The sequence below is a fragment of the Cyphomyrmex costatus genome, unplaced genomic scaffold, assembly GCF_001594065.2.
Source record: "Cyphomyrmex costatus isolate MS0001 unplaced genomic scaffold, Ccosl1.0 scaffold270, whole genome shotgun sequence".
Lineage (NCBI taxonomy): Eukaryota > Metazoa > Arthropoda > Insecta > Hymenoptera > Formicidae > Cyphomyrmex > Cyphomyrmex costatus.
This window is the reverse complement of record NW_017276800.1, coordinates 994,399-1,013,557: the sequence shown is the minus strand read 5'-3', so window position 1 is coordinate 1,013,557 and position 19,159 is coordinate 994,399. Positions and strand designations below refer to the sequence as shown.

The 19,159-nt window shown below is 29.2% G+C and overlaps 1 protein-coding gene across 1 annotated transcript in view; it reads right to left on the bottom strand.

The window, feature by feature from the left end:
* The window catches only part of Ppn (proteoglycan-like sulfated glycoprotein papilin), a 75,580-nt gene extending 56,758 nt beyond the window's left edge, over window positions 1–18,822 (bottom strand). The window contains exon 1 of the mRNA XM_018540805.1: window positions 18,795–18,822. Within this exon, the coding sequence (XP_018396307.1) occupies window positions 18,795–18,814 (20 nt within the window). The 5' untranslated portion in view covers window positions 18,815–18,822. The remainder of the gene's footprint in view (window positions 1–18,794) is intronic.
* Window positions 18,823–19,159: the final 337 nt, after the last annotated feature.

Genomic DNA, 19,159 nt, shown 5'->3' with positions numbered 1-19,159 from the left:
ATATATAATACTGTTCATCCATCCTTTGGAAAAAAAATACTACGTTAAAAGAATCATTTATCGAGATCTATGCTCAGAATGATAAGTTTACGGCTATTTGCAAGTACGCACGTTTTTAAATGAGAAAAAAAACACAAATTTGACATGACAGATTGTGTTACTTATTCCAAAATATTTCACATTTGATGAAATATTGAATATTGAGAGATATGTAGATAACATACGTCTACGTAATTCTCTAATGTGAGCTTATATCGAATATTTTGTTATTCTCTGTATCTTGAGTAAGAAAAGAATGACTGAGCAAATTATTCAATTCTGTTTCTAAAAGAATTGAAATTAATTTTTTTATACAATATTTATGAAGTTTCAATTTTTTAAAATCCTATAGAGATTGTTACTTTAAATTATTATTATTTCATAATTTGGAATATATATCTTTAATTGCCGAATTTAATCAATTCTTTACTTAATAGATATTTATATTTTTTTGTAGTTAACGATCAAGATTTTAACAGCAGCTTAATTTTATTAGTTACTGTTTCTTATCTCATAGTGATCTATTTGATATCTTTTATTATTTGTTATTTAACATTTGACGTGTATGTAGGTACAAATAAAAAAATTGTTTCAATTTATTATATAAATTTTGACATTCTCTCTCTCTCTCTCTCTCTCTCTCTCTCAACAAGATTGTTAAAGATCCGCTTTCGCAGAATATGCACCAAAAATAATCCAGGAAGGATGGAGACTTTATGCGTAAGACTTCCTCACCACATCAGAGGCAATGTGTTTTGTTTCAATGTAAGGATGGTATATACGAAAATCTTCCGATGTTTTCCCTAAATGAAGAAGAAATAAACAAATCGTAGCTTGTGGTAACTTTAGTTGCAGGTTCTACCGAATACGATTAATTTTAGATTACTATTACACATACGCTGTAGGTATGCCTTTCATACTAATTTTAGATTAAAAATAATTCTGTATAATTATTTTACATGAAGATAGATAGGTAGTATTGTCAAAATTTCATTGACAATAAAAATACTTTTAAATAATATATAACAAAAGCGGAATATATGTATACGTGATTCCTAGTCGTACGACTTATTTTAATTATGCAACGCTGTTTAAAATACAAACAGATTAAATGAAAGCTGTTTGTTGTACAAACAACCAACATGCCTTTTACTTAAACAAGAATTCAGACGAAAATTGATGCAATGAAATTCGAGCAATCGTTAAATCTGCATATTTCCACACAATATATACTTATCGATCGAATGCTGCAAGAACACTCGCCATTCGCGGCTTTGTATTTCCAGAGTTGTTCCTTCTGGATCGGTCAGTGATAAATGGATCTTGGTACGTTCTCTTTCTTACGATGCAAAGCGAACAAGGAATGTCAGGAACAGCGTCTCAGTTAAGATATAAGATCAGTACCGCGTGAATATGGCAAATTGATTTGTAATGATTTACACCTCATTTTAATTTATGTTTTTGAACCTATATGAATCACGAGTAAAATTCTTCTTTTTCATGGATTGTTGCAATTATTTACACAATACAATGTAAATATACATAAATTTCTGTTCTTTATTTTATTGCACAATTGGAAAAATGAAAAATAGATTCTCTCGTATTTTACGTAACATCATATAACTTTGACGATGTGTCAAACATCGCGAATAAAATTGTTAATGTTTTGAAACTCAACAATTAGTTATACATTATTGATTGAATGTGTTTGATTCAAGTGTCACTTTTGCTTCAATGTTCTAATAACTCGGTGAAAAATATCGTGCAACGATTAATAAAACAAACAAATTGAAGGTAAAGATGCACTCTTCCGACTGCTGTAAACGGCATTTCTGTGTGATTTTTTAAATCATCCACGCCATAGACACCTTTGTAAAGATTGTACAAAATTTTCAAATTTAAGGATATCCATTTGTGTCCGTATAACTCCGGATTAGTTACATTGAAATTTTAATTACCGATTTCGAAAGTATAGAGATTTCAACCTTTAAAACGCTTTTTTGATTTTTTGTCTGCGATGATTTTTTACTGGATTAGGTATGGTGTTCCGAATATTGAGCAATTTCAAGTGTGTTCGAAAGCGTTCCTTATTTTTTATGGAGTAGTGTATATATAAAACAAAATTAAATTCAAGATTTCATCAATTTTCATATGCAATTATTCAACGATCATAAACTATACTGAATCGATATTCTACATGAATTAACTTTGAAAATTCGTTAATTGATATTTCAGATGTGATTTCTGAAAAAGGCTCAATCTAAAAGTCTAAACTTATTAAGTTCGCTAGAATTTAAGAACCTGTTTAAATATGTGATGCTATATTTAATTTTAAAACCTTTTTAAATTTTATTAAACACATATTTTTATTTTATGTTTTATAATTGACTTTATATTGTTTATAACTCTTAAATTATCCCTGTTCACTTTGTTTATTTAAGATTTGTTAGTTGCAATGTCCGTTGTTTAAAAAATTAATTAATAATATCTATATAATTAATTTTGCTGTTATATTAAATCATTTGCAATGTGTATATATGTATATATACAAATATATAAGTGAAAATTGCGTTAAAAGTATGGCATTATTTTGATATATGTAATATTAAATGCATTATAGATATTCAATAACCTGTGGCAGCTTTAGTATTAATAAAACTTACTTTCCAATCACATTTTTAAACATTATTTTCAATTTATTTACTCATGAATATGATTCGTGGTTAATTTGTGATCGTTTATAATAAATTCAACATTTCGTGTATCACTTTGCTGACCGCTTTTTCATTAAATACATTTTTTATATATATTTCAAAAGCTGATCATTACAGCATCATCTTTAACAAGCGCTGTGAGAAATGTGTGTATACTGTATAGCATGAGTCTTTTTATCTGATATAAAGCGACACATATACTGTCGCATTTGATTGAAAACGGTATAGATGTACTCTTGTGGAATTATTTATATCTTTTCTAATGACATGAATGTCATACAAGTATACATGTTCAATCGCAAATCATTGTCAAGTTGAAACTGATTACTTAGAAATGGAATATAAATACGCTGCAGCGCGCAACTGTAATAATTCTAAACAATGCGTTAAGAATTTCAAATTAATATATTATTTTTTACATTTTATGTAATAAACAAGAAGACGCCAATAACGGTCAAAGCTGGATCACAATGCTTATTATAATTATGTGTGAATTTTATATACTGCGTATGTAGTCCCCCATATAAATCGCGTTTTATGTAATAATTTACATATTTTTCGTTTATTTAACATTAACATTATGTTTACCTTAATCTTAAATTTGAATTAATAACTGATGAAATTATTGAATAAATTCTTGAAAATATTTATATAATACGTTACATATTGATATCACAAAATTATACAAATAATATTTTTTTTATATTCTCTGCATTTTTTCATCTGGAAGATTTGATTATGAGAAGACTCGTTCCACGAGTTAAAGAAATAAAGACTTTACTGTTTCTGATAAGAGCTTAGATAACTACTCAAGATTTTGTGAATCAACTCATTGAGAAGACAAAAATGATATTCATAATTCTTTATCTGTGTTGAAAATGGTGGAATCTTTTAAACATATAATTTAACGTAAATTTTTAATCAGTTATGTTTCTAGAAAAAGAAATTTGATGGAAAAAAAATATGCATTTTTTTTTTCAAAAATCTTTATAAAATTTTTGTTTTATCAGAGAAGTATATTAAAGTAAATAGTACAAAGTATATTTACAAAATAAAAGTTAATAAGAAATATTTCATATGTTTTCCATACATTTCTGTACAAATTTTTTATTAATTGTAATAATTAAAAAATAAATTAAAAAGTCAAACATTGTTCTTCAACGCATGAAATTTCATAGATTTGATTTAGAACAAATCTTTATTAGTTGTACGAATCGTAAACAGCTATCTTATTGCTTCCATTATTATTTAAAAAAAAAATATATTAAAAAATAATTAATTTTTTAAAAAATCGCATAAGGAGAGTGGGTGGAGAAATAAATTTCTTCAAAAGTTTTCCTTCGCTATAATGACATGTAACAAACACACCCAGTTGAATTTTTCAAAACTAAAGGTAAAAAGGAATTAGTATAATTTTTTTACTTATTAATGTGTGATTTGTATACAACTTACACTACATTACTGAGCGAATGGAGCTGACAGTCGCAAATGCATTTATTCAGATGCGCGTTATCGTACACACTCTAATTAATGGGCCTAATTAACAAATAAAATTGCTCGCTTCTAGGCATCTAAATATAATAATATGAAGAATGAATTGCAAACAAAATTACTTTTACATCACAAATGTTCCCGAAACAAAATGTTTTTGAAAAGCGAGACTGATTATTATTAATTTGTTAAATTATAATTTAAATTATAATTTAAACAATTCCTAAAGAGAATTCTGATAAATAAACTTTTAAGATGTGCGCAACATCAATTTTAATCGTTTATTCTATGTTTTTTACATTTAATTAAATTTGATTTATAGTTAAAATTAATCGTCACATAGTCAATGCAATATTAAGCACCGAGCAAATATGTGGTTATTTACTACACGACACATGGGATCGCGATAAAATATTAATTAACAAAGATAGTAGCACGCGACACTTGAAGCGGAGTCATACATGCGCACGATGTCAGCAACATCTTGTAAATGTGAGAGCATGTCGATGATGTCTAATATGCTACAACGCGGTGTATAGAACATTTCACCGATTATATCAATCACTCATGTCATTACATTCATTTAGAATGCACACGCGTCTAAATTTTTTATGAAACTAGTACACGATGATGAATTATTACCGAGCTAAAATCACTTTCTTTAAACACTTAGCTGAGTAAATGCCATCAAGACAGGAATATATGTATATGGCAATAAGATATTTGATCATGCAAAGGTATTCTTTTTTATGTAATATTTGTAAAACGAAGAAATTCTTAGAATGCACAAGTTGCGGATTATCTCGATAAATGCTAATACAATTACATTTGTTTATTTTTTATTTAGGGATTATATTACACTAGAAATATTTAAATTCGTAATTTTTTTAATGCGCTCGAGGTTTGTATGTAAAACTTATACGAGTACGTTAAATAGACACTTAAAATAAAAACGGTTTAGTAATATTTTACAAAAATACTATCAAGTTATAAATATACTATTAAAACATATTAAAATAAAAGATTTAATTTAAAAAATATTTTATCATTAGACTTTCTTGGAAATGTAATCAAAGTATTCAAAAGTAATTTTGAGTCTTTTTTCTGTTTGTATTTTTATAATTATCTCGATGACATTCAAAATGATCGCACTATCCGAGTACGCAATGAGAGATGCGAAAAGTGAATACATATGGCGTGCCTGAATCACTTATACAAGCTAAATCAATAGTCATTAGCAGCGAATTTGTTTGCACAATAGCTGTGTCTTCTTTTGCCCACTTACTCATTTCAGGAACTAGGATCAATTATCTGTCTTTGACGGTTTTGCAATTTCCTTGAATTTTTGACACATAAATTGCAAATATTTTTAATGTTATGCGTTTAACGTGCGGCATTATTCCGTGAGTCTATTTAAAATAAAATAATAAAATAATAATAAAAACAAGTTGTGTCATTACGTCGGAAAATCGTCAATTAACATGGCTTTCTTATACTTAATATATAAACACTTTATTACCTTCAAGAATTATCTTTTTTTCATTTTTTTTTATTCCTTTGGTCTAAATTAATAAAAAAAATACTAACTGGTATAAAAACTAATTGATAGACAAGACTTTAAAAAGGGACTTTAAGGGAAAAGCTTCTAATAACGTTCTGTATGTATTAAAAATCTTACTATAATTGATTTATAATTGTTAGTACAATACTTTCATATTTATGTTTAAAATTAAAATTTATGTTAAAATCTATTTGAAAATTGAACATAAAAATATAAATAATATCATAAATTAAAGGATATATATGTAATTATATTAAGAGCTAATATTAATTAGCTCTTGAGGCAATTATTATGTGCAAATGATATGTTTGCACATAAATTGTTCACTTAGATGCAATTAATTTGATAATCGATTTGATAATAACATAAGATTTTAGAATATAGTCCTTCTAAATACCAATGCAATAACAGCATTAAAAATTTTAGAACATTGAATTGTCCCAAGCATCTTTTTAAAATGTGGATAGGGTGAGAATTACAGTTATATTTACAATGTGATGAGGTCAGAAATAAATTCAGTTATTTATTCACGCTAATGAAATTCATATGGATATTTAATTTAATGATGTTATAAAGAATCCTAATAACTGTTCCCTATTGGAATTATTTGTCATCAATATTATATAAAAATTATAGTTATTGCATTTACAAGTTTTCCTCACTATAAAATTAGAATCATAATTTGTAATTTGTACAAAGTGTCACATAGAGCAGTGCAATTTATTAATTAAATTTTTAGCTAATTAAACTAATTTCTTTTTAGCAAGATATTAGAATACCAATATTTTTTCCTATTTATTTATTTCTCAGTTCAATTTTATTTATATTTATGTATAATCAGAAGTTATATTTTATATACAAATATACTAATTATACTATATTATACATATGTATAATATATGTACAGGGTGGAACCAGTAACTCTGTTTTTATCCAGAAATTCTAGAATATCTCCAGTATTTTTAAAAATATAAAATAATTCATTTACTGAAGTTTTGTGTGTATTACATTATCAGGGGTATGATACGCTCTATCAATTATTTTTCTACGAATAAAGACAATCCGGAGATTTCAAGGTCACACTTCCATTTTTTAAAATAGAATTATAAGATTTTTTTCATATAATATGATTTCTCTAATTATTTTGCATATATAAAAGTATTAAAGTAAAAATATCAAAAAACCAATAATTTACGAAACATTTTATGCTTTGTTCTGGCATAAAATGTTAAATGTCTCGTGAACTATTAATCTTTTTTACAATCGTACCGATTCAAATAAAATGATAAGACTATTTGCATTTTTTAATCTGAAATCATAGCTAATAAAATTTTCGACGAATTTGAGATATAAGTCGGCAATTTGTTCGCAAATTGATTTGTTAGACCATTGAAAAATATTATTTGCCTAAAACATCTATGTAATATCCTTTATTCTCATATAAAACTGTTATTTTCTTATAAATCATAATTCAAATATTTCGTCGTTCCATGTTCCGCATTTCTCGTTGTATTTACTATGGAATTTTAATTTCTGGGTTTTTTTACGATTGAGTATCACGCCCGATAACACATTACGTAGTTTTAAAAAGTGCAATTTCATACATCAGAGGTATCATAAAACTTAGAAATTTAAATTGATATCGAATATTCTGCAAATAACCGGACAGCGCGCGACATTCACGGACAGATCTTATATTCGAGCATCCATTACGCCGACGAGTAAGCAGATTCTATTACAGATTAGAGTGTGATGACGGATGATATCTACTTGCAATCGTGTGCGATTCATTGATCGTTATCATACGCATAAGATACGTATTACATCGTGATTTCCACGATGCGGTAGAAACTGATGAAAATTACACAAACCCTATTATTCCTTTAGCAAAACATCGTGGTCGGGTAGACACACAACCCTGTAATCTTGTAACATCCATCTTGGTACCTCTTGACATTGATCAAAAAGACCGGCAGGCTGATAACTTTCGATAACTTAATTTTTGGACAATAAATTCTCTAGAAATTACAATGCACTTGTCAAGAAATAATCATGTTTGTTAATAATATAATTTTATTACTTCGACTTCGTATAATTCTTTCGTAATAAGATCTATCTACAAAATTTGTAAGACTGACTATATTTCATCTTGCATATTTTATTTTATTGTTTTCCTTTATTCTACTGTTATGATACATTGAATAAGCGGTAATAAATTACATGCGATATATATAATGTCTAATAAATTTCTAAAATAATAGAATATGATTATTAGAAAGGTTTCTTATATTTACTTCATAATAATTGAACGAAATTGCATATTTTAATAATGATTTATAGTTATACGAACAAATATATTGTTTCATGGCAAAAGGATTAGAAACATAGATTCATTAATTTTTCATTGTATCCTTTTATTTGTTTCTTATGTTTAACTAAAAATTTGAATGGTCCCCAGCTATATTCAGATTGTCTTATATGTAAAGCGTGTAAACATGTCGTATACGCGACTTTGAAATGCACGTGTAAAATGAAAAGAGCGGTCACATGGCTGTCACATCGTTCAACTTCAGTTGATATTCCCTCACGACTTCTTCCAGGTCAATTGTATCTTTAAAAACATCGATTCTTCGCACGATGTCATAATTTTCGGTCCAACTTACAACATAGTGATACAAGTATACAAGTGAGTTTAAAAAACATAACGCTTACAATCAGTATTCTCACGTATCAATTTTTATAAATTCTCAATTTCCCATTAGGAAGAGTGGCCTAAATCGAACCTATTTGCAGTTTTTGTTGTTTATGAGGCGTAAATAAAATCCGATCATAAAACCAATAGTGCCGTTCAAAAGATTATTTAATTTCCTTCATTTTTGCTTTAGATCATTTTGACGTATCTCTTACCTGTGTCGAACTATAATGGAAAATGTATATAAATGCATTTTCCTATTTTTATGGACTTTTAGATGAAATTTTAAAATATTTAAATTAATTAACGAGCAATTTAAGACTCAAAGATAAAAATACCCTTTATATTATTAGAATTAAAATCAATAAAAAATTTTATCAATCTGAATCTGATGATATTTTATTGATTGACACGATATTTTATTGATTTAGTGTTCCTTAGACCAGATTTGGTCGGTAGATCACCAGTACTACAACCAGGTGAATCTTCTTTCTTCGATGAATTAGCTGGTTTACTCATTTTTTTAGTGTTTTTGTATAGGTCCGATTTGAACACGAGTTCTTTCGAACTATTGGAACAAATTTTACAATAAACCGCAAAAGTAATCACAAAACTCTTGATATTTTTGAATTCTACACTCTTTAATTATCTTAAATTAATTACCGTTCAAATTTTTAATATCTTTTAAATAAGGATTTTCTTTTTTAAAAAAATTTTTGCATGATAGCCGAAAATACATATTTGAGTCTATTCTATGAACGTCATGACAGAATACTGCCAAACTGCTGTCATATGTTCGGTGTCTTATAAAGACTTTACATTATAAATAGCACGCAAATCTGCTTAACCGTATTTATTTAAATTAAAAAGGTCCGATTTGGAACACGGTCTGATTTAGAACATTCACCCTACATATAAATTTCATTTAACTGGTTTTTTTTTTTTACTTAACTAGCAATTATTGTCCGATTATTGTAAAAAAAATATTTTTAAAAATATAATAAAACATAAGAAAGTGATAATTAGAAAGTCTTTTCCTAGTCTTGCCTTGTCAAAAACGTACTATATAAGTGTAACGTATATGAATAAAGTATAACACAACACATATTTTACTTTTTATAAAATAAATATTGTAATAAAGATATGAATAAAAATGCAAATCCAAAAGAATAAAAATAGAATATAATCTCTACAACTTCAATATACGTGACATGCTTGATACGCGTATAAAAAAAATCCATTCTCTAATTGTTTTTAATGTCAGAGCGAGAAATCTCATTACTGCGAAGAATCAAGTTCAATTCATAAGTTGCTATAGAAAATACGTATGTACTCGAGACGATGTATGTACTCGATGTCCTCGTGTAGCATCATACAACGCAAAATTACGAATCTAGACTAATTCAAAAAGCCTATATAGGCTATACAGATTTTTTCGATTCTATTGTTAAAAAAATTGTAAGATATCTTACAATTTTTTTAACAATAAATTTAATTTTATAATAGCAATTAAGTTTTATAAATTAGAAAATTAAAAATATTAATAAACATTATTTAGAAAGTATTGATTTTAAGTTTAAACGTTTGTACATACTTAAAAACAAAGGTAGACATTTGTATAGAAATCAATTCTTATGTCATACAAGAATGTCATGAAAATGACGCAAAGAACAAGACTGACTCTAATCAAGATTTCAACTTTTTATTACAATTATAAATAAATAAGTACGGATATAATTTTCTTAAATCTGCAATACTTATTAAAACATGAATTTTTTGTGTGTTGATGCTTGTTAATATCACTGTTTTATCTAATAGGTACCTCATCTAAAAATTAGATAGATATATTGGTCGTAGCGATTATTTTCACATTTTTACTGCTCATCTCGTGAGAGAGACCATTCTCTTCTAGAATAGAAGAACGCTTTCGCTCATGTGGATCAAGGTATCAGTAGACAGTAGAGGAGGCGGCATCGAGAAAGCGACGTCGAAATGGTAGGGGGCGAACAAGCGAGACGGAAAGAATAGCCGAATGAGCGACGAGGGAAGAACGAGCTTGGAAAAGCGCAAGAGAGCTGGCGCGTTCGATAGACAGGAAGAGGAGAGTAGTGTTATTATAGAAGGCGAGAACACGGTGGCGTCCAATGTTGGCGCAACGAAGATGCCGTGTCAGAACGGAGCAACAGAGTGCGACGTTTCAGGCCTTCGTACCACCAGGAGAACATGCACCGTAGACACGTCGCAGACGAAGGGCATTCTGTCGCTCTTGGTAAGGGGGAAAAAGATGAGAGAAGACTACGAGAAAAGAACGAAAGCAATGCATTGGAAAGAGAGGATGACCTGAGAAAAGTGCGGAACAAAGAAGAAAGAAAAGAAGGAGAGGGAGGGAGGGTGGCAAAGAGGAGGAGAGAGAGAGAGAGAGAGAGAGAGAGAAGGAAGATCACTGACACGGACGTGAAGCAACGACAGAGGACAGCATCTGGGCGCAACAGGTTGCCTTGGTGCTTATTCTGACAGGGGATGCAACCCAAAGAAACTTGACGATGATGCCATGATATGCGAATGTGAAATAATATGTGAAATTATGATCTTTGAGGATGACCTGAGGAAACAATGAGAAAGATAATAATTCCTTGTTTCACTTCTCGATATATATATCAAATTAACACAAACTGTGTGTAAAAACAAGTCTAGTTGTTATAGTTATCAAATATTGAGTAAAATAGTTTCAACATTTAGTCGAATTTATTTCGTTAAATATTTGGTAGCTACAAATAAACTCTTTTTCATTAAAAATTCTTAATAAAATTATATAAACTAGTTATGGACTCTTTTTTGTTAAAAACAAATAAACAAACATAAATTAAAGGCTATAAAGAGTCAAACGCAGTTAACAATGCGAAAAAAATTTTTTAATAATCTTACAAATTAACATTAAGATGCTCCGTCGAATACGATACGACGGAGCATCTTAATGTTAATTTGTAAGATTATTAAAAAATTTTTTTCGCATTGTTAACTGCGTTTGACTCTTTATAGCCTTTAATTTATGTTTGTTTATTTGTTTTTTTCATTACATGAAAGATATGTTCTATGTATTGTAACAGGATAGAAATGATTCTTTTCGATTGTATTGAATTATTTTTGCTATTGTCATATCTTAATTAAAAATTCGTGTTATGGCATATCTCGCATCTTTATTGAATGTGATAAATCCTCGAACGTATTTTTATTTTGTTATAGTTTGTTTTTTTATTCCTTTCTTTTTTAATTTGGAATATTTTATTATAATTTGTATCTCACGCACACACTCCCCCCCCCCCCCCCAACATCTACTATATTTTTATACACTATACGATATATACTACACAATCGATTTTTTGAATTAAAAAAAGAACAAATCTCATATTAAATTATCCTATTTCGAGTGAGGTTGACTATGTGTGTTTTAATAAATGTATGACAAAAAGACTTCATCTTGAACCGAAAATGAAACTTATACGACAAGAACGAGTGCATTAGTGGTAATTACTTCGTCAGATTCTTTTCAGGCTTGTTAAACATAATATAATCGTAAAATATCATGTGGCTTACACCGGTATATTCACGGTCATGAGTAATTTATGAATCTACGCGTTTGCCAATAATAATCAACAATTACATTTTTGCTGACCGATATTTTTGGCAAGTCAACAACAAATAAAACCTGCGACACCAATTCTTTACGGTTCATTCGCGTCCCGTACAATTCACTCAATATATATGGTTAAACATTTCGATAAATAAACTATACCGATGATTGAGGTACATATAAGTTACCATGAAGTCAGACCATGTTCTTTTTCCCCTGATCGTACATTATTATCGTGCTTTTCATCCGCAAAGGATCAAAGAGTCCGCTAATTTCGTCCTGCTCGATTTTGCGCGATTTACAATCGTGCTTACATAGCCTGATGAATGGTCCTTATTATTTGCAAGTTATTATGTCCGTCAATGAGAAAGGACTCGCAGGTCTTATTTTCTTGAGAACAAATTAATACGGGTATGTTTTATATCAACGCGACTGGTTGTAAGTATGAGAGCGAGATAGGTCTATAAAGGAGTATAATCTGTCGTCGATCACGCAAACTTAACAGATTACTCTTTCCAAGACTTGTACGTACATGCGTATATGCGAATTTGTCGTTAAACACTTTCCCGTTAAATCACAATCGAAAAAAGCGACAACTTTTTTGATATACTTAAAATGACTCGATTAAAAGTATTGTTGTTTATTTAACTAACGTTGCCTATCTATCTGCATATAAAAATTATACAGGTATACATGCGGCTTCCTCTCTTAAATCTTAATTTTTTTTCTATCTTTTCATATGTGCGTAATGCGCACGAACGCAGAAGGCTTATCCTTCCTCTCACCTCTATCATGATATTTTGTCGATTACGGTCGCTCTCTTACGATATAACCGGCACTTTTTTTCTGCTCTATGGAGCCTCTTCTTATGTGTGAGGTTGAACGAAGAAGAAAAGAAACTGAGCACGCATTCCTTGCTTGGCCTTTCTCTCTCGTTCCTCATTTACTCGGCTACTTCACTTTTCAATCTCTCTTCTGCTTCCTTTGTCGAAACACTTGGGTCTATGAATTTCGTAATTACCGTGAGTAAACAAAAGGAATCATATCTTATGTATTAGAATGTCGATACTCGCATATATATAATTGAGTGTAAATCATTAATATGTTCAATGTTATTAGCGGAAAAGACAATGTTTGTGATAATCTTCATGAGATAGATAGTTAATGAGCCATTTTCTACGTCGATCACCAAGAATATTATAGATTAGTTTCCGGATTTGACTGCGACAGTCTGTTCCTAGAAACCTAATTTACACTCGCGATAATGCTTTGTGCAGCGATGCCACATGGAAAAACAACTTGCTGTGACTTTAAATACGAAGTCAATTATAAACAATGTTGCGCTTAAATAATTAAAAATTATCAAGATATATATACGATAAATCACACAAAAATTACATACCTTACAATTAGATAAAATAAAGATGATTAATTTTACATTAATCTAGATAAAATATAAAATTTAAAAAATTTATCTAGACAATTTTTATATAAGATAATTTTGTTTTTAAGTAACTATTAGGTAATAAAACGATTTAGGATACAAAAAACGCGAGTTCGTATTTTTATAAATCTTTGTTTTTTAAGAACAAAAGTTTTTCGAACATTTCGTCTGATAAACGATTTCTACGTGGAATTAATATTTGTTGTCCACAACTAAAAAGGCGTTCTATTGGCAATGATGATGATGGCAATAATGTGTTATATTAAAAAAAATTTTTTGTGGATATACAAATTAAAAATATCTGTTCTTTAGATTTAATTTCTAAATATAAAATTCAATATTGCTTTGAATGACTGGTATGGCACTAATCTCAATTTTTTGTCTACATCACGAAAAAAATCTTCAACACTATTACTACTACTGGAAGTTAATTTCTCATAATACTCTTGTATAATGGATCGATATTCACTTAAGCAATACATATAGAAATAGTAAAAACTCAAACACGGTGAAAATTTTGCGGAGAAGTGTCTTGGGCGTGTCATTTCGCGTAAAGGAGACTTTAATTGGCCGCCCAGGTCGTGCAATTTGACACTCATATGGATTTTTTCTTTTGGAGTTATGTGAAGGATAAGATTTACACAAATATTCCGCAAACGCAATTTAGACGATCAAAGATAATATTCAAACTGTTATTGGCGAAATTGAGCCGCAATTGTGCAAGAACGTGATGAAAAATTTTCTCAAAAGAATGTCCATTTATAAGAAAAGTCGAGGCGGCCATTTGATTGATATTGTGTTCCACATTTAATCGCACAATCTGTACTTTGGATTAGAATAAATATATCTCAATGTTTTCAAAAACTTATTCGATTTTTTTTTCTTAATTGAAAATGAAAGCTCTTTTAATGGAAGACCTTGTGCATTCGTTACAGTTATACGAACGCCGCCCGGTGCAACATTATTTTAACAAGTGTAAAGTTTACACTAATTGAAAATATATATGGTTGTTATCAATTATTTTTTTAGCACATAATGAGTAAAATTAACACAAACTCCTATCTTAATCAATTACATAGCTTGCAAGATTGCAATTAATTCAAATTTAATTATATGGTATAATGAGAGCGTATATCGTGATATAACTTCCGTGATCGAGGAATATATGAATTATAGTTGAAATTACTTTTTACAACGCGACCCTCTTGTGCGATAATCTCATTTATACAAACAGAAATGCCTAACAATAAACAAAACCGTAATACTTTTGAGTATTTTAAAACAGCGGAATAGTGCCTGATATTTAACCAAACACAAGGGCTACCCTCGAGTATTAACTTATGGAACAGAAATAACAGCTTTCTCTCCCTCTCCCCTTTCTCAGAGAAACTAAAATAAGCCAGGAAATGCAGGATTGTCTGCAACATATGTGGCCGGGTATACCTGACAGAGTGCTTTTTATGTTGAAAATTTTTCTACAGGCAAATATACAGTATGAGATTAGCGGAGGACATGTATTTATATTTGCCCAAATTGATTATTCGGTATAACCTTTCATTCCACAAAAAATAGAAGCAAATTTCTCAAGTTTGAAATTCAAGAAAAATATTAGAATGTTGATAAATTATTTTATTTCTCATATGTGTTGCAATTGGGCAAATAAAATAATGAACTTTGTAATGTTACTGCACCAGCATGAAAATACTTGTTAAGAGGATTATAAAAAACTGATTATAAAACTCCATATATTACACCTTTTAACATGCAATAATAGTGAATAATTAAGTGCAGCTATATAATATACATATAATTTGATGAAAATATTTAATTAGAACCTATTAACTACATCAATAGAAAAGTCGAATATACATATATGAATAAATAATAAAGCATGGAGTTGATAAAATAAATTAATAATGCCATTTGTTTACAAACACTTGTTTACATAAATATACATATATAAATGAAATAAATAAAGCAGTAAATAAGCAAAGTACAAAAATAATTTCTTATATTTTCATAAAATACAAAATGTGATTTTATTTGGAAATAATCGTAAGTGCAATGCTAAATCTCGCATCATTTGCAAGTAACGCTGGTTAAATTTCAAAATTCTGACAAGTTACACGTAGTTCCATGTACAGACTCGAAGAACGTCTACGAATCAAAGAAATTAACATAACCCATTGTCCTACCAAGCTAGCCGCAGGAGAGGATGGCATCTATATAAAAGCTCGTCACAATAATCCTTTATTTACAGCGACCGCAAATGAAGTGCTGTTATAACCGAAAAATTGAAAACAAAGACATTATATAAATTTGCGTGACTCGTGTAAATATTATTATATGTAATAATTCATGTTGTAACATAATTTAATTGGAGTTTCCGTAATGTTTAAATCACTATATACCAGAAGACATGGTAGTGTGTCTCGGTATATCTTGGCGCTAAGACATTAAATATTACGACAGGAAAAACATTGCCTGGCAATTTAACACAAAATATGTAGACAGAGAAAATAAATTAATTAAAGTAATGAAACGTAGTTCCTAAATTTATATTATACATATAGTACATATATATGTATAAAGAAGTGTAATAAAAAAATATAGGTATGCTATATTTGTAATAATCGTGACAGATATTATGGAAACAGTAAGAGTTATGATTAAATCATATTATTATGCGCACGATTACATAAAATTATCATTAAAAAATATATAATATATTCCGTAATCTCTGTTAGAAAATCAAATGAAATAAACAGTATATAATAAACAATGAGCTGATCAAAAGAGTTCGAATTAGTAAATTTGGTAAATGTCAGTCATGAGAAGACACACATGTCACCAATCTGTCCTTCGCGTCTCTCAGGACTCACGAGACCATCTCCTGTTTCTTAACATGTGCAAATTGTGCATGTCGGAATAAACGTCTGTTGGCGAGCAGAGATGAAAAATTTTCTGAAACGGAATTTTCACACGTCTAATGATTAAACCATGTGAGAAAGTATGCGTTCAAATGGTGACGAGAATTTTATGAGTCATTTTGCAAATGAGGGTGCAAACGTGGATATATATATATATATATATATATATACACTGTAAAAAATGAAATGTTAATTTTAACTCAAAGACGTTGAGTGGATTTTCTGAAACATGCAAAAATGTTAACATTAACACAAAAATGTTACTTTTAACATTTTTGCATGTCTCAAAAAATCCACTCAACGTCTTTGAGTTAAAATTAACATTTTATTTTTTACAGTGTACATATGTAATGTACATATATATATTTACGTATATAGGTATACCAGTTACAATATCAATATCAGTTCTTGATAATATTGTTGTATCATAGTTTTTATGTGATTTCAATTTGCCTCAAAAAGTGAGGAAAAGTAGAAAAGTAATCATAAAATATGTAAATTATTAATATATTTCTTCATTATTTCAAATAAACATTTTCTATACAATATAATTATTAATTACACGTTATAGCTTTAACAGGAACACAGACGTGATAGAAAAAGCAAGCAAGAAAACCTTACTCTTTAATTAAAACTCCCTTTAAATGGTTTCGTAATTGGGTATTTCCGTACGCTTCATAAAAACGGGCTAAACGAAAATCAATTCTCAGCCTAAGAGAAAGAAAGGAAGATAGATAAATAGATAAATAGATAGATAGATTGGAGAGAGAGAGAGAGAGAGAGAGAGAGAATTGAGATTTAAGAAAAAAAACAAGACGAACATTCAGTGTTCTTTATGTGCAGTGATTGAATAGCATTAAAAAATTGCGAATGTGATAAAACGGAGTATAATCGATTTACAGATACAATGAAAATCCACAGAGCAAAAACATTTTTTGACTAACCACGTGCTTCTGATGTTCGTCATATCCGATGAAGATGAGCCTTAAGATGTATGCAGAAATAAAATACTCCTTTTCGCGCACTGTTGAGAAAGGAACCGAAGGAGCGATAACGCGCACCACCTCCACGGACGGGAGTCGGCCACTGACTGAACGTGACTCCGATTCTCTCTGGAACCGAGAGGAGGCTGCATTGGCCGGTCATGGACCATAGGCCTGCAGCCTTCCGATACTGAGGTGCGGTAAATTTTGCTTTTGTCTCATTATCTCACCACGCGTGGCTTCGTATCTCGTTAAATTTTTGACTGATAAATTTGTATGACATATTAAAATTTATGTTCTCCAAATCAAATTAAAATATATAGTTATTGTTATTTTTAAAAAGCCTCCCTAAACCTATAAGATTTAAAATTTATAATAATCATGATTATATAATATAATTGTTTTTACGCGCCCACAGTTGCTATAGCAATTCATATTATAACGATAATATGACTTTAATATAAATATGCATATGAGTGAATTATACAACATTGATTTCACATCAGTGAAAAAGAGATTGGTACTCTCTATCAATCTTTTTTTATTTTTTAATAATACGATTTAATTAGCGCAAGTAAGTCGTTTTATTCGAATGTACATACACTTCTAGGATATAAAACTAAATAAAACATACATAAAGAACGCGCGCGCGCATTGAGATTAATGTATTTAAATATCAATGTTCATGTCAATGTTTTATGTTTTGTACATAACCTTTGAAATGTGAATTATTTTTTATTTTTGTGTTACATAAGCTTGCTTTTTTTCTACATATAATGCCGTGTAATTACCATCAAATAAGTTAAATTGCACTTGTAGAAATAGAATAACATTATCGGAGTTCGAATAACTTTAAGGCGGCAACATTTAAATATAATATATAAAATCCAGTAGATAAATTTGCACATTTCACGCAAAATTATTACAATAATTGCAAAAGTAATTGTCTGAGAACAGAATAAATTTTGGCTATTATATTAGAAAAAGATTTTGAATTGCAAATTATTTAATGATATTATCTTTTAGATACTTTACAATAGTAGGTAAGTTATGATATATTAAAATGTACTATATTATAAATGTATATATTATAATATATTTATCAAACAATTTTTATTAGATAATATGATATAAAATATGTGACTGTATACATATATAATACATTTTTTTATTATTATCGCATATATTTACAATAAATAATTTATACAATTACTTTATCTCAACTAAACAGAAGCAATAAAAAAAATTGATTGTTGAATTAAAATAATTAAGATACCTCATTTATATATAGTATATATATATAACTTACCTTGAAAGTCGACGGCACATGATGAATAACTTCTCCGTTCTATTCACAGGATGCCAAGAGTTCTTATTTCAACACAACGCTAGTTCTGTTTCTTGTGACTGTAGAGCCTAAAGACCGTACGACACGGAAGCCGGTCCTCACGAAAGAATGCGCGCGTACAACTCACGGGAGAAAACTAACCGAAAGAAGCGCGGAACTTGGAGAGAGAACCGACCCCCGATATGAGTTGTTTTCGGTTGGTGTGGGTGTGAGGAAGAGCGACTAACGAAGAATGATGATATGAAGAAGAGAAAAGAAGGAAGGAAGGGAGTGAGAGAGAGAGAGAGAGAGAGAGAGAGAGAGAGAGAGAGAGAGAGAGAGAGAGA